The 17310-nt window shown below is 32.1% G+C and overlaps 1 protein-coding gene, 1 long non-coding RNA gene and 1 pseudogene across 6 annotated transcripts; 1 reads left to right on the forward strand and 2 right to left on the reverse strand.

Annotated features, from left to right (window-relative positions):
- Positions 1-3304: 3304 nt before the first annotated feature.
- Positions 3305-7720, reverse strand: LOC131181495 (uncharacterized). Of its 3 annotated transcripts, none has more exons than XR_009150012.1 (3): positions 7577-7720; positions 7078-7175; positions 3305-3826 (listed from the first exon to the last, which is right to left on the reverse strand). It is a non-coding gene; the product is annotated as an uncharacterized LOC131181495 (long non-coding RNA). The 3 variants fall into 3 exon arrangements; XR_009150013.1 differs by lacking the exon at positions 3305-3826 and adding an exon at positions 4040-5730; XR_009150014.1 differs by lacking the exon at positions 3305-3826 and adding an exon at positions 4040-5730 and having other exon boundaries at positions 6875-7175.
- A 3462-nt stretch (positions 7721-11182) lies between these two features.
- On the forward strand, positions 11183-15532 carry LOC110643037 (BTB/POZ domain-containing protein At5g48800). 3 transcript variants are annotated; one of them, XM_021795257.2, is made up of 5 exons: positions 11183-11818; positions 12052-12086; positions 12504-12570; positions 13274-14440; positions 14796-15532. In XM_021795257.2, the coding sequence occupies exons 1-5, from the start codon at positions 11816-11818 to the stop codon at positions 15327-15329; spliced, it is 1806 nt and encodes a 601-aa protein (XP_021650949.2). In that variant the 5' UTR covers positions 11183-11815; the 3' UTR covers positions 15330-15532. The 3 variants fall into 3 exon arrangements, with proteins under 3 accessions (XP_021650949.2, XP_021650948.2, XP_058005855.1); XM_021795256.2 differs by lacking the exon at positions 12052-12086 and having other exon boundaries at positions 11185-11818; XM_058149872.1 differs by lacking the exons at positions 11183-11818; positions 12052-12086 and adding an exon at positions 12098-12271.
- On the reverse strand, positions 12770-12880 carry LOC131181920 (U6atac minor spliceosomal RNA; annotated as a pseudogene).
- Positions 15533-17310: the final 1778 nt, after the last annotated feature.

Genomic DNA, 17310 nt, shown 5'->3' on the forward strand with positions numbered 1-17310 from the left:
TCCTCGTTCTTCAATTAATGCTGCTGTACAGGACCACCATATTCAACTACTGGCCCAAGATCTTTAGGCTTGACAGTACTATTTCCACTCTCTCCCTTCTTTTTATTTATTTTTTTATGGACTTGAAAAATCATATTTTCCATCTCATAACTTTTATTTAATTTTTTTATTTTTCCTTTTTTTTCCCTCCAATTAAAATTTTATTTTTTTTCATCATGGCCTCTGTTAGTTGAACCAGGAACTGGCCCCATTATGCTTTGAACATTCAGGTTTCAAAATCACAGGTGGTAGAGATGGTGTGGTGTGGTTCTTGCAGGTTGCAGCCTTGGATTGTTCTGTAGAATCTTACTTCAGAAGTTCAGGTTCTTTTTGGCAGCACAGTTTCCCATTTATTTATTTATTTTAAATTTGTTGGCTTTTTTTTTTTTTAATTTATTGGCTTTCTTTTTTCTCCCCTTTCTTTATCTCTGTTACTAACTGTGGTAAAATTGTTGAGCTTGTCAAGGGGGCATTTATTGAATATGCATTAATGGTCAGAGTCCCCTTGCATTGGTGAGTTTGCCTATTCACATGGGACATTGTACGTTTCTGCAAAGTTTTGCATCACAGGTTGTGACATCTTCAACATAGATTTGATAATGTCCTTTTATCCCTTCTATTCTTGAGCTTTACAGATTTCTTTCTTTCTTTTGTTTTTTGTTTTGTTTTGTTTCAATTTTTTCTATGGCATTTGTTCATCACTGCCAAGTTGCCTGAAACTTCTGTCTTCCACTCAGACAACTTGCATCTTTGCTTCTTACATTTTTTATTCTTTTGCCTCTCTTTGTTTTGAAAATGAAGAAATGCTCATGACTGACTTGCCTGTTTAAGGCATAATTACAAAGATTCATTCTTCCTATGAGCATGATCATAATGATTTCAATATGGGTGTGCTTAATTTGAAAATTTTAGAACAGCAATGGGTTGTCAGATTCAAATTCTAACTTCATACTCAATCAACACTCATGATGAATGACTGAATCACTTGCCTACTGAAGGTAAGTTTTCATACAGTATGATATGTACTGTTATACATCAATTTATTAAAAAAAAAAGAAAAAGAAATATGATATGTAGATACTTTCAATTTTATTCTCTAAATTTAGTAAATAAATGAACTTTATAAATAAGCTACTTAAGAAATAATTTATATGTGAAAATTGTTTTTTATGAAAATTATTTTTTCAAAAAATATTTTCTATTATTTAGTTACAGTGTTAAATTAATAGTATATATTTATTTTAGTACATGTATAAATATTTTTACATTTTAATTTTAATAAAATTATCAAAATCTAGAAAATGTCTTCAAATTTTGAAAAGAATTTGAAAAGAATAAGCCACTTTCATTAAAAATTACTTAGGTTTTCATTTAAGTAGGGAAATTTGTTGATTCATTTTTTTTGAGTGATTCTAACTTTAAAAACTATGAAAAATATTTTCTAAAATAATAATTTTTAGCAAACAGAGCCATAATAAATAAATGAATTTTACTTCACATAAATATAATTTTGACTTTTTAAAAAAAAAAAAAGCTTCAAACCTATTTGTCCTTCATGAGATGTGGATGAGAATTAGTGAATTACTATTTTAAAGCCTGGACTTCCTATTCCAAGTCCAAAGCAAAATGAGTAACCACACCCACATACATAGGGTAAATTATTTTTTAGTTTTTATATTATTATTATTATTATTATTATTAAAATAAAATAAAAACCCTTCAAGGTTTTATTTTTTAAATATATTTCAACATTGTTTCATCACTCGTCAATTAAATAAATTAAATAGGAGAAAATTTTAAATAAATTATTTTATTTTTAAAATTTATTATTATTATTATTATTAACACTTTTAATTTTAAAAAAATATTAAAATATCTCCAAGATTGTTGGTTTTGGTAATGATTTTTTGGTCTTTTCTTGAAATATTAACAGTTAAATGGACTAAAAATAAATAGAATGATTAAAGTGTTTGATAAAATTAAATTCTAGAGAACTTTTTTTCCGAAAACAAACTTTAAATCTCTTATACAATATAGAGATGAAAATGTTAGTAGTAATAAAATTTAAGGATTAAAAAATAATTTGACCTTAAATGAACCTCAATGAACATCTCAGCAAACCTCAGTATCTAATAGTCTAATTTTTTTTAGCAAAATATTTAATTTAGTTTCTATATTTATTGAAAAAGTTTAATTTAACATATTTTTAACTTTTTATTCAATTTAACCCAAAAGTTTCAATTTAACCTCAATTCAACCCAAAAATTAAAATTTATGAGCTAAATTTTTTAATTTTTTGATTTAAATAAAAAAATAAAAAAATTTAATTTCTTAATTTTAAGATTAAATTTCTTAATTTCTTGATTTAAACCCAAAAATTAAAAAGTTTAACTTCTTAATTTTTTTTATTTTTAAGTTAAATTGAACTTAAATTAAAATTTATAAGTTAAATTAAATAAAAAATTAAAAATATATTAAATTAAACTTTCTAATAAATACAGGGGTGTAACTGGACTTTAAGTCAATGTTTTTCACATCCTCCTTCGTTGAAAAATCTAGGCAGCTCTTTTCACCAGCCTGAAAATAGCTCGTCTATCACTTCTTGTGAAATCTGTGAATTACTGTGGCCAAGACAAGATCAATTTCAACATACCTTCTTCACATGAATAGTTTAAAATTTTCAATTCGAGAAACAACAGCCCTCCAGATCTCTTCTTGTGATTTTGTTAACAATGAAATGAAATTGCCTTTTTTTTTATTTTTTAATCCTTCTTCCTTTTCTGTCTAGTTTCTACATGAAAAGACAAGTATCTAACCACCAGAATGGGTCTAAAGCAACCATATTCAATATTATTGCTTCTAAGAACCAACTCCTTTGTCCACATACGTGAGTTCAAGTGTGACAGCTGAAGGAAAGCTGTGATTCATTTAGAAGCTGGAACCTTGAACAAACTCAGTCTCCATTTCCAAGTCCATTGAGTCATATCTAAGACTAGGAAGTACACTTTGGAATACAGCTTGAGCTTGCAGTGATGCTACTACAGCTGCATTCAGCCACAGGATTTCGTCAACATCAAGTGTCAAATTATGCCTACGTCACTTGGGACTCACCAACATTTAGGCTGAGTCCGCCTTGAACGGGGATGGATTTCAGCTGGTTTCTTATTTGGTTGATCAATTGATTCCAATTCTGAACCCAAATGCAGCTGACCGACTCTTCAACTATTACCCATTTCTGATTTCACCATTCCATATGAAGCCAATATGCATAAAATAAACCAAATTATCATTTGAACAAAAATAGATAAGCACCCGGTACAAGTGATGTTGGTAAAACACAAGGTTTGAAGGATTGAATCATGATGTATCTCAACTGCTCATTGTAGAAGTCTTGTATTCCCACAAGAATCAGGACTCCAGACATATTTCAAAATTCAAACCTAACCATGCTTTAGTGGTTTCTAGCAATTGATCTTATGAAAGGTTAAAATAAAGCATGTCTCTGCAATCACTAAATTCAGTAGGCGTTTCATAGCACAAGAAATGCAATCACTGAATTCAGTAGGTGTTATGAAGCGATTTCTTTCCAAGTAAAATTAGACTAGTACATACGCCTATGCTTTCAACTCAAGGCTAAGAGGGGATAATTTCACAAAATTGGAGGTTCTGAACTTGCTGCCTTTTTTTTTCCTGCCATTTCAGCTTCAAATGCACTAGCATCTCAAGTTTTACCTTCTCCATTGCCATTGGTTTAAGATTTGATAGCCGTTTGGCCTGCAACTCATATCTAATATACAAACCAAGAACCAAGACGTCAGATTTTGTGTGTGGATGTGCAAATTATATGGACATATGATACAAGTTTGTGGGAGAGAGAAGGAAGGGAAAAATATCATACTTAATGCAATTGATAGAGCTGTGAGATAATCATTAGTCTCCTGATACATGCTCAGGATATCTGAGATTAAGCAATTGCTTTTTGTGTAAAAGGGATCTATGAAAAAGGTTTAAAAAAAGCACTTGACTATATTTATAATTAAGCTGAAGCTGATAAATGTATGTAGGAAAAAATATGCAGATCTAACAATTTTGAAAAGAACAAAAGCAACAAAACGAATCCTGAGTTGGTATATTTGACCAAGCCTGAAAACAAAATTAGGACCAACACTTCGGCTATGGCTTGCATTAGTAGACAATACTAGGAGAAGAGGCAGTCAGACATGTCTTCTGAATTATTTTATTTACAAATAATATCTCAGATAAGATTTTCTAAATTATTTATCTAAAACAAAAGATTTTGATTAGGGCCAAAGATCAAAAGATTAACTGTTTGCAACATGGTTTTAAGTCGCGGGTGTGGCCACAATTGTGGTCATTGTCACGTGTAATAGAAACAGGCCTATAATGGCCATAATGTAATAGTAACGGCCCAGCGGCCCAGCGTTATGCAATTTTTTTTTTTTGAAAACTTTGCTAAGTTCATGAGATATTTTTGTACTTTAGTCTAGGTTTCTTCACATAACATGTGGCATCTAGTTTGGGTCTATCGGGGATCCTCATGGCTTGGTTTAGTTATGGTGCTATAGGTTAAGTTTTTCTTGGAATTTTATTAATAAAATTTGCTAATAAAAAAAAAGTAAAACTAAGATACACAATTATATAATAACGATAAATACATCAAATACGCTAAAAACAGCAAATAATACTCATATTTTGCAAAAAGTATTTATGAAGAATAGAAATATTTATGATGATCTTAGCTTAAAAAAGAATAAGGGAAAGATTTATAGAAAGGAGGAGAAGTTTGGTGAAATTTTGAGAGAAAATGTATAGAAATAGTAGCTTGGAAGGCTGGAACACATAGTGAATTAAAGAAAGCTTAGAAAACACTGCTGCCATGTGATTTGTATAAAGCTGAATTATTAAGTCACAGCCGTTATCGTTACGCAACAGTAAATAACAACTGTTACCATTAAGTAATGGTGGTGACACTCAGGCATTTCAAAATCTGCCTTTAACTAACAGGTAAAGGGTAATGATTCTCTTATTTACCTATAAATAACGGCCGTCATGTTAGTCGCATTACGTAACAGCTGTTATTTAAAACCATGTTTCGCAAACTAATTGATGTGGAACCAAAAGAACAAAGGGAAAGAGAAACCAACTCTCAATTTTATTTATTCTCAAATCAATTGTCAATCATACAAAAAGATCTATCCAAAATACCTAGAAGACAATATTTATAGATTATTTGTAATCCTATATTAGGATTTGAAATCCTAAATAGAAAATATGAAGCAAATGTCAGTTGGGAATCCTAAACCAATATAACTCCCTAAATAAATAAAGTATTACTTGTTATATCTTTTCCTAAAATATTTAGTCATCAAATCTCTAGAAGATCATGCATTATTCTCCTTTAGTTGAAAATAACTTGACTTTAGAGAGTTGAACCGCAAATAAGAATCAAAGAGAGAAGGATCCAAAGCTTGAAATTTCTCTTCAATAATCCAAGTGGCATCAGAGTCGGAATGACCATGGCATTTGACAAGAAATTTGCAGAAACCAATTTGAGAGTAAGTAACAAATCATCTAGCACGGTTTCAATAACATCTTTCATTTGAGGAAGAGAACCACTTTGGAACATGTTGACCTGCAGAAACACTAGAAGACAAAGTACCTACAAAAACACTAGAATGCAATGTAGAAGGCTCAAAAGTGTTTCAATAAGGTGACAAATTTGCCACATTGAAATTAGGACTAATCTTCGTATGATTAAGTCAAGTAAATACGCATTAAATCTAAATTTTTGCAAAATGGAGATTGGGCCAGTGGCTTGAGCATGCAATTTCTTTAAGGAATTTTTAGGATATCTTTTAGAGCAAACTCGAATCATGACATAGTCACCAACCTTGAATTCTTTATTCTTATGCACATTAACAGTAAGTTTACAACTTTCATTACTTAAATCCTTTGCCTAATCTTAGCATGCAAATCATGAATATGTTGGGCAAAAGATTTAACAGGTTGTGAAATGCGAAAATCAAGGGAAGAGAAACAAACTCTCAATTTTATTAATTCTCAAATAAATTGTTAATCATAGAAAAAGTTCTCTCATCCTATTAGTATTAGGATATGGAATTCTAAACAAGAAAATACTAAGCAAATTCTAATTAGGAATTCCAAACCAGCATAATTGCCTAAATAAATAGAATACCTAAAATAGGTAGTCCTAGTATTTAAATTGAATCTATCCTCTATGTTATTATGACTTATGGGCTATTGTGTTACATGTTCCCTCATGGCAAGACATCACGATGAGGTCCAATTAAAAGAGTCCTACTTGAGAGAAGCAGTTGAATGAATAGACAAAGCACAAATTTCTACTGGATTAAGTCTACTCTAGTGGACTCTGCAGCACACTTCATACTGAATCATTCTCTTTCAAGTTATGCAACAATATTGATACCCATACCAACAGTAAATTTGAGATGCTATGAACTCAAGATTGAAGAATAGACAGTCTGGTCCTGCAACAAGGAGTTGGACTACTGGAAAAGTTTTCTCCTTTGTCAAAAGTGATTCAGAACTCTGCCAGAGAATGATTATCACCCTGGATGGCTAGAAACTGACCACTTAATTTCCCAGCCCACTGAATTTTTTTTTCCCCTATGCACAAAGTGCCCAAATATCCTTCTTCCCATCACATGGTATGAATCCTATTCAAATTTTACTGTAATAGTTATGCATTAAAACAATGAATATGTCTAGAATTTAATATACCTATGCACTAAATAAGCATGGAATCTAAGATTCAAAAAGTTAAAACATTTACCTTTTTCCATGCATCAGCAATAGAGAACCAATTTGTAAGAACAGCACAAAAAATTGAAAAATGCAATTAAATGCTTCCTCTTCTCACAAGGTCAAGTCTTCGAGCATAGTTTCCAACTCATAAGATAACAGTGAAAATAGAGCTTCTGTTGCAATAAATTTCAAAATATTAGGACTAAACCACTGAAAACTTATAAAACTTACTCAGTCACGCGGCTCTTGACATGTGTACAATAAATCCTCCAAAATTCTCGTTCCTTCAAGTGGCGAGGGCAAAGCCTAAATCTAAGTTGTGAAAATTTCTGGAGAGAGAAAACAAGGGACTGGGTGAAGAAAAAAAAGTTAAAATGCAGAATCACCTCAAGAAGCAATCTTCATCTTTATGCAAGTTGAAGTACAAAAACTGCCATGCCAAGAGTTACAGGTAAATAAACATAGAACTATTATCTTATAGAAATTGTTAGTTCAAAACTGCCGCATTATTGCATTAATATAGCTCTTAGTCTTTATTTCATATAAACTGTCTCCTCATAGCTGCAGAAGCAGTACTAAGAATTTCAAAGCTAAAAGTAGCTCCAGTAGTTCCCTTTTCCTCAGCTAAAAAGATTTAATCAAACCCACGACTGACTTGGAAGAAAGAATTGGCATTCGATGCCTGTAGAAGAAAGAATTGCAGGCTCCAGGCAGTGAATAAGAGGGTTACCTTGGAGTGGGAAATTCTTGAAGGTGTCAACTGTGAAGGACTTGATCGATTAATTGGGGAGTGACTTCAAGCAGCTCTTCTTCTTCTTCATTTTTTTTTTCTTTTCTGCTGATTTCACCTTTTGGTGTTCTTTTAGCAGTGCGTGGAAAGTTGAAACCATGTAGACCGGTACGTAGTACGCTATAATATTATCTTGGACTTCTCTCCTTAGTATATTTGGGCCTAGCCCAGGTATTTGGCCCATTTGAATTGACCCTTTTTTTTTTTTAATAATTATAGGCTGATTTGAAAGTTAAATTATAATATATCCTAATGTCCAATTATATAAAAAGCTTAATATGGGTGGATAATCTCTTGATTTCTCTCACATTAGCTTTCAAGAGAGATTGAGTCATTTAACCTTTAAAAAGAGTAATTATTATTGATGAAGTGAAAATTTAATATATTCTCTTTAATTATTTAAATAATATTAATAAGAAATTAAAAATTATAAAAATAATAATTACTTTTATTCATTTTGTACCAAATACTTCTAAATATGTGAATTAAAGTAAAGAAAGCCAAAATGCAAAACATAGAAATGTTATAAAATCTAATCAAAAGTGGAACAATGTTGAATAGTGAATATTTTTGGGTTTTCAATAACTAATATTAAAATTAAAATGCAATCATTAGTCACATGAAATTAAGGCACTATATGACAACATAACAAAATTATAGGGATAAATGCATGGTTATGTCAATGTGGGTAATTGACCATGCATGCCAGACATGGCCTTAAGACTTTGACTTAGAACCAAGAAAATTTTTTGTTCCTATCTGAAAAGGTGGTGGAGGTGAAAGATATCATATCAAATAATATGCTATGAATATAATTATATTCAAGGTGGAACCCATTGGACCCACCTACATTAACCCACTAGTAGGGGTGGTGGGTAATCATATAAAATTATTATAAAGTAGCCTCACCTCCTCCACTCTCCTATTCCCTTTCCCTTTCCAATGTTTTTGAGTGCTCTTTTTTTAAGCTTTTTGACCCCCTCCATCTCCATCTCTATCTATTGCTTGTTTGCTTGCTTTTGCTTTGCTTTCATTCAATGGGCAAAGTGATGATACTATCATAGTATCAAGTTTAGCCAGTCGTTAAAGATATATTATTTATTAAATATATTTATATTTATATTTTTTAAATTTTTATATGAAGAAAAATCATAAAATTAATTAGAGAATATTATTATTGAGTAGTGCCATTAATGAAAATATCCGTAAAAAAGTATCGAATAAAGGAAAATTTTATGAAGTGAATAGAAAGCAAGGGAGCATAGGGGAATATTTCACTCATATTTCATAATTTATATCCTTGATTAGCATTGTAAAGTAAGGAACCAAAAGTTAAAGGTAAAATAAAATTTTAAATACACTAAATTAAAGTTTAATAAATTTTATATTATAAATTAAAATTAACAGCATTTTAAATTTAAAGATACGGATAGAACTTTATAAAAAAATATTTTAAAAGATGGATTCAAAGTGCGGTTTAATTTTACTCATTGTCATTTAACTTTGATGTTGTTTTATCGCTACTGTCTCTCAACTTCAATTTATATTATAAAAATACTTAAATTTGAATTAATTATTTTTCAAAGTTTCCAATTTTATTGGATATTAAGTCAAAAGCTTATCTGAATATGCTTGGAATATAATAAAAAATATATTGTGTACTGGAAAAGCGTGTAAACTGTAAAAAAATAAAACAAACATATAAAACACAAATATTTACATAGTTCACCCTCTCAACATAGGGCTACATCCATGGGTATGCTATCTTTCACTATCATCAATAACTAAATCATCATTATAAGCTCAAAGTTGTACTACCCATAAATCCGATTACACTCAAGAGAACTCACAATGCATCGAACTGCTCACAGTAAATATATTAGTTAATCATTCTCAGTTTTCTCTAGACATAATCCAATATATTTATTATTACAATACTACACCACAAAGACTATATGGGCAAGAGCCATTTCACCAATGGACAAGAATCCCTTTCTCTTGAATTTTATGTCCTTTGTCCCTCATTAATGAGCAAAGCTAAATCCTCAGCAATTGGCAAAACTCATCTCTACAATGGGCGACAGCCTCACACTACATCGAACTGCTCATAGTAAATATATTAATTAGATATAACAAAATATATTTATTATTACAACACTACACCATAAAAAAATGTCTTTAACTATATGGGCAAGAGCCCTCTCACCAATGGATAAAAACCCCTTCCTCTTGAATTTTATGTTATTCTCCACTCTGCAATATGCAAATGTCCCTCATCAATGGGCAAAGCCAAATCCTCAGCAATTGACAAAATCCCTCTCTACAATGGACGACAGCCTCACTCTATGAGATGAAAGTCAAGTAAATTTTTCCACCGTTCTCTTATTTACAGTATTAATCCCTCAGCCCTAATTTGATTAGGAGTCCCACTCAATTCAGGAATAACACTAAAATAAGAGTTCTACTTTATATAGAAAATATTCCTCTATCCTATCCTATTAAGAAATATTTTTCACACTCAAATTAAGAAAATATCTTTCCAAATCCTAATAGGATTTGGAGTCATAATTCTAACAAGATATCTCTTTACCATGAGAGATAATAGTCTCTTTCCTTTATACGAAATAAAGTTGAAAGATGGTGACGAAATAATTCTCAAGATTGAAGGACATTAGGTGAAATTAAGCTTTCATAATAGCCTGGCAATGAAATATGTTTGGATTTTCAAAGAGGACATTTATATATAGGAAGCTTTTTGTCTACTACCTGATTTTCAGGCTTACTATCTATTGTTGGTTGGCTGTTCAACGTCATATGAAAAACCTTGCCAATCTGAAAACCAGGGGGGAAACCCCTTTTGCATAAACAATTTGTTTTTTCTTTCCCTTAAATAATCCCCCAGACGATCTTAGCCTTGCAAATAATTAGATATTTTTTATTCTATAGTGCGATATATACACTTATTCAATTTATAAATAATAATTTAATTAAATTATAATAAATTATGTTTAAAATTATAATATATGAACTTTATTTCTTGAATGAATAAATTAAATTATATATTTAAATGTAGATAAAATTTTTAAAGTAACTAATATTAATTTATTAAATTTTCATCTTAAATTTACTTCACATTATCTCAGGTAATTTTTAAAGTTTTTACTCGAGACATCAATGAAGAATTTTTTTAATATAAACAAAATGTATAGTAAAAAAAAAAAAAAACATGGAAATTATTGGTAAAAGGATAAAAAAAAATTGCAGGGGACAAAAAGTGGTTTTAAGTGTAAGGAGGACACAGAGAATAAAGTGAATGTGAAAGTCCAAAATGTGCACTAAGAGCAATCATTTTGTTACTTCTTTTTTTCTGTAAGAAGTGAGGAAAAAACAAAACTAAGAACTTCATTGCTTAGAATAGGCCACTCCTACAATATATTAACTGATATACTCTGTCAGAAGAACCTCTTAATAAAATAGGATTTCTTAATGTGGGATATTAAGCTCAAACACTAGAAGTATAAAACATATGGGAGGCTTGAGAGGTTGGTCGTGCCTAACTAAGCCCAAAAACTAGCTCAAAGAAAAGAAGTGTGCAAAGAGGCTATATAAGAACACATTACCTTGTGCCAAACTAATATGGGACCTATAAACCTCAACTATGTTTAGCCAATTATTAATCTGCGCAGGAATCAGCTTATTTTTAGCAGGAAAACAAAAGCTAAGCTAAGCAATGCAAAGCAAAGCTCCGCTTTTCCGGTGGCAGTTTTACAGCATAATTTAGGCTACACTCTACAGTGACACTTCCATCACTTCACCTTTCATGGTATGATACAAAGCAGATGCACGATTTGATTTGGGCATTTTTACGCTTTGATTACAAAAGCATGAGCATGTCCCACACGCTAGAAAGGAAGGCCCAGTGCTTTGGACAGTTGCAATCTTTTGTTTTGAACTTCACTTAGTTTGACAAAAATGGCCTATGAACAACTTCACCATTCACCAACAGCTACACCTCCATCTCCAACTGTGTCTCCTTCCTCCTTTTTTTCATTCTCTCTTTCTTCACTCTTTGGTTTATTCTCTCTTTCCCTCTCTCTCCATGGACAAGCTTCATCACCACCAGCAACTACAGCAGCAGCAACTCTCCTTGGCTAAGTGTTCCAGGCAGAGATGCAATGAATGGTTTGTTTTTCATGGAAAAGTTATATTCTTTCGTGTTGTGATTCTCTTCTTTTTTTCCTTTTGTCTTTTTTCTTTGTTGGCTTCTCCCTCTTTATGGACTTTGATTGTTGCTTTAGTAGTGTGGTGAGGTTGATTTCATATTTTGTTCCAATTCTACTGTTTTTCTTGCTGTCTTTCATACTGACTGTGTCCTTTTCTCCTCCCTCTTTCTTATCCTTGGTGGTGTGATGCAGTCACCGGTTCTGCATATTTCTTTGTCTACGTTCTGGTATTATAAATATTAACCTTCAACTTTTATTTTTTTATAAGCTTTCATTTACTTATTCACCTTTCATCATTGTTGCTTCGAGATATTTCTACAGTTTCCAGTATTTCCTTCTATATACATTCTACGTCCTGCTTTTCTGATACCAAGATTTCTGATTCTCTTCATTGTTGGATCTGCTTGTTCATGTGCATATTTTTGCCCTTTTTTGAACTTTTGCTCTTTGGACTAATTTTTTATTTAATTTCAGTTGATTTGAATTTTTCTTTTTGGCTTTCTACTCGTTTCATTATAAGGGTCTTATGTTTTTGCCTGCTGATAGTTGATGCCTGCATGCAACCACTTTAATTTTAAACTTACATGTTAAGTTTTGAGGTAGTTTTAAGTGTTCTTTTGAAGTGATTGATAATTATCTTGTAGGATTTTTCGGGATGTTCCTAGTGATATCACAATAGAAGTGAGTGGAGGGACATTTGCGTTACACAAGGTAACATTTTGCAAGTTTATGTCTGAATGTCTAAATTTCTTTCTCATATATACTGCTTGTAATGTATGAAACTTCTTTATGCATTGTTTTACTTGGAATTGTGGAGCACTTTTTTTTTTTTTTTCTTTTCTTTTCTTGGAATTGTGGATTCTCCTTAATTTTCACTTTTTGAAAATGCCTTTCTTCCTCAAATCCACTAAGAAGGTGGGCAGCAATCAGCATTGACTGGATATGCTGGTACAGATAAACCCAGATACTTCTCCTGTCCCTGTCAGGGGTGATGCCAAGTATCTCTCCTTTCTATCGACCAAAAATTCTACCCACATATACTCTCATGAATATGCTTGGTTTGACAGTCCAAGACTTAACCAACCAACAAAATAACATGCAGAGAAAAAGTGGTGATATTGCAGAAAAGTTTGGGTATAAATTTGCGTGAAACAAGCTGACATTAACCTTTCAAAGACCATCTCAATTCATTTCCTTTTGTTCTCTTTCCCCTGTTTTGTGGGAGACAAAAGGCCTTCAAAGTTTTTCTGTTTAGTTTATAATTGTCATCCAAAGTTTAGCTACTCTGTATGTAATTCATCTTAAGAGTGAGCAAATCCTAATTGTATGTATTTTTCTTGTTTTCCTTTGGGCATATAATGAGATGTTCATCTCATGGTTTGACAAACTTCTGATAATCTAATTCAAAATGCAGTTCCCTCTTGTCTCTCGCAGCGGACGAATCCGAAAGTTGGTTGCAGAACATAGGGATGCTGATATATCAAGGGTGGAGCTTCTTAATCTACCAGGAGGAGCAGAGTCATTTGAGTTGGCTGCAAAATTCTGTTATGGCATTAACTTCGAAATTACATCTGCAAATGTTGCTCAGTTGTGCTGTGTTTCTGATTACCTTGAAATGACAGAAGAGTTTTCAAAAGACAATCTTGGTTCTCGTGCTGAAGAATATCTAGAGAGTGTTGTTTGCAAGAACCTTGAAATGTGCGTTGAAGTTTTGCAACAATGTGAGAACCTTCTTCCTCTTGCTGATGACCTGAAAATAGTTAGCCGTTGCATAGATGCAATAGCTTCAAAGGCTTGTACTGAGCAAATTGCCTCAAGCTTCTCACGATTGGAGTATAGCAGTTCAGGGAGACTTCACATGAACAGACAAGCCAAATGTGATGGGGACTGGTGGATAGAAGATCTCTCTGTTCTCCGGATTGACCTGTACCAAAGAGTCATGACAGCTATGAAGTGTCGTGGGGTTCGTCCTGAAAGTATTGGAGCATCGCTTGTGAACTATGCTCAGAAGGAATTGACAAAGAAATCCAGTTTATGGAATCCTTCTAGCCAGACAAAAGTTGATCTGATTTCAACAGGGCATGAAAGACTTGTGGTTGAGACAATTGTCAACCTTCTGCCAGTTGAGAAACTTACTGTTCCAATCAGTTTTCTTTTTGGTCTTTTGCGAAGTGCTGTGATGCTTGATTGCACGATTGCTTGTAGACTTGATCTAGAGAGGCGAATTGGTTCCCAGTTGGATATTGCAACTATTGATGATCTTCTGATTCCTTCCTTCCGGCATGCAGGTGATACTTTATTTGATGTTGACACAGTTCATAGGATCTTGGTAAACTTCTCACAGCAAGATGACAGTGAAGATGATATGGAAGATGCTTCTGTTTTTGAATCTGACAGTCCTCATTCACCGTCTCAAACCGCATTGTTCAAGGTGGTAAAATTAATGGACAATTACCTCGCTGAAATTGCTCCTGATGCAAACCTCAAGCTTTCCAAGTTCATGGTCATTGCAGAAACTTTACCAGAACATGCGCGAACCATACATGATGGATTATATCGAGCAATTGATATTTACCTTAAAGTACGTATTTCTGATATTTTCTTTTGATTTTCGATATCTGGAAAGAGAGTTTACTTTTATTTGCAGCAAAAACAAATGAAGAAAGGAGTAAATCTAATTGGGTAATACTTGATTTTACATGAAAAAAGGCTCTGTGGCATATGACAGAGATTTGTCCTTTTAACAACTTGGGTAAGGAGGGCTTTCCAGATTAGAAATACAAAATATATAATGCACCAGTTCTTGTTTCCTAGTTTTCCGGACTAAGCTTCATCCATCTGAGTCTCAAGATTGAGAAGAAGTAGACAAGATCAATATAAATACCAGTGATTGTTTCAAATTTCTATCTCTGATTCTTTTTCAACTATACATCCAGGCTCATCAGGGTTTACCAGATTCTGACAGGAAGAAGCTCTGCAAACTGATTGATTTCCAAAAGCTATCACAAGAAGCGGGTGCACATGCTGCACAAAATGAACGCCTGCCCCTCCAAGCTATCGTTCAAGTGCTCTATTTTGAGCAAATAAGACTCAGAAATGCATTGTGCTGCTCTTATGGTGATGAAGACCACAAACCAATGCCTCAATCATGGAGGATCAGCAGTGGTGCACTCAGTGCAGCAATGTCTCCACGAGACAACTATGCATCACTGAGGCGAGAAAATCGAGAGTTGAAACTTGAGTTAGCTCGGTTGCGGATGAGATTAAATGATCTAGAGAAAGAACATGTTTGTATGAAGAGAGATATGCAAAAGTCTCATTCTCGAAAATTTGTGAGTTCTTTCTCAAAGAAAATTGGTAAGCTGAGCTTCTTTGGGCATAGTTCTTCTAGGGGATCAAGTTCTCCCTCAAAGCATTCTCATATAACTGATTCTAGAGTGAACGAAAGAACATGTGCCAGCACTGAATAGGTAATTAGAGTTACCAGGATCTTTTTCTGTACTGTGAGCCATGCTCTTGTTAACCTTTTTACTTGACTTTTATAAATGTTCCTCGTATATTATTTCTGATGCTTTGGTAAGCAAGAATAGAGGTTCTTGTTTGAAAGTCATGGTTTTTGGAGAGTACAACATTGATATCATTTGATTTGCTATATGTAAGAATTTGTCTGAAATCTTGTATAGATGAAAGAATTTTTAGCTTAACTTTGTATAAAATATGCTTAGAAATTACAGATATCCTTTCTCACTTGTAGCCTTGTGAGTTGTGAAAAACAACTTATACTGAATCCATAAACTCAATACACAAATATATGGGTGGGACTCATATGTAAAATAAAAAAAGTTATGGGAAGATTTTTTTTTTTTTTTAGAGAGTATATGGCAAAAAGATTCAGAAAAATTAAGAGTTTGTTTGGTTTAATTCCAAAATATAAAGTTTGTGGAATTCAATTGAATTTCATATTTTATATGTTTGGTTTGAAATAAAAATTAGAATGCAATTCTAGGAGTTCTATTATAGGAATTGGCTATAACTAAAACCAATTTCTCTCAAAATTGATGAAATTTGAAATAAATTTAACAAAACTTACTAACAACATTTTCTGAACTAAAATGTCTTTTATCAAAAAAATTTCCTCTCAATTATTCATCTTTTTATATACGCACATTTTGAAATTATTCACTTTGAAATTTTGATCAGTAATTTGATTTATAGAATTTATTACACCTAATAAGTATCTTTCATTAATGAAACAAAAATTAAAAGTAGCCCAATTCTTCAAAGGAAAAGTAACCCAGTATCATTAATATCATCCTTAAACTCTTTCTTAAAGCAATCTGAACTTTCTTGAGGAAATAATTTTTTAATTTTATTCTTGAGGGAAGTATAGGAAAAAATAACCAATTCTTCCTTAAAAAATTAAATCATAATTTTTTTTAATTCTATTATTAAGGCTAGTTTAAGAAATGAGGATGAATGAATTTCAATTATGAAATGATATCAACATGAATGATATGGAATTTAATTAAATTCTATATTTTAAATTGTACATTTAAAATAGTTATAATTCATTTGAAATAAATTCTAAAATTTATGGTAGAATTGAGCCAAATGCTATGTAAGGGTTCTCCCTCTTTTCTATGGAGATCTTAAGGAGAATTAGAAGTTTTCTTTCAAAAGAAAAAGGGCGTACATGTTACCTTTAATTAGATGTGCAGAATGTGGAGCCATTAATGAATAGAATACAATAATGATGCCTTGTTTTGAATGAATGTTTTAAGCAGCAAAATCTCATGGAACCCTATTCTTATTAGTCACTATTTTAGATGGCGATTTGCAAACTTGGGATTTTTTGCTATGTGCATATTTTTGGCCTCATTGTGAGCCTGCCGACATGCTGCTTTATGAAGTACAGTAACATAAAATGTCCTAACTATCTTTTATTTTCTATATTTTTGGTAACATCTCTTAAAAAAAGCAATAAAATGGCTGACTTTCAAATTTTTCCTCCCAAATTATATACGTGTGTTGAAGTTTCAGAAGTTATGTTGACTTGAAACAACCCCCACTGAGTTGTCAGTTCATCACAACTTTAATATTCAACAACTTGTCAGGTTCAAGCTTGTCTCCCAAAGCCAAGTTCTTGAAATCCCTTTGTCCCCCATACTTTCTTTTGTTAGGAATCCAATGAAGTATATGGAGTTGATTAAAAGTAAAATCATTACACTGGATGTCTAGAGAACATATTTGCAACATAAGCTTTATGTTGATTTGCATAATCACTGGACTTGTAGATGCAATAGATGCAATTAAGAATATCTTTAACATAGCCACCATATTTGGGAAATGTGGAAAAATCAGGCTAAGTTGGAAGAAGGGTTGTAGAATGAACAAAATCTGCAAAAGTGTAGGAATTATTGCCTGCAAACTCTTCTCAAGAGACTTTGTAGG

This window comes from Hevea brasiliensis, chromosome 7 (genome assembly GCF_030052815.1).
Source record: "Hevea brasiliensis isolate MT/VB/25A 57/8 chromosome 7, ASM3005281v1, whole genome shotgun sequence".
NCBI classification, from domain to species: domain Eukaryota; kingdom Viridiplantae; phylum Streptophyta; class Magnoliopsida; order Malpighiales; family Euphorbiaceae; genus Hevea; species Hevea brasiliensis.

Coding starts and splice junctions, on each gene's coding strand:
- LOC110643037 (XM_021795256.2), top strand. CDS start 11,616: ATGAACAACTTCACCATTCACCAACAGCTACACCTCCATCTCCAACTG. Junction 11,819..12,503: donor AGGCAGAGATGCAATGAATG/GTTTGTTTTTCA, acceptor ATTATCTTGTAG/GATTTTTCGGGATGTTCCTA. Junction 14,441..14,795: donor CAATTGATATTTACCTTAAA/GTACGTATTTCT, acceptor CTATACATCCAG/GCTCATCAGGGTTTACCAGA.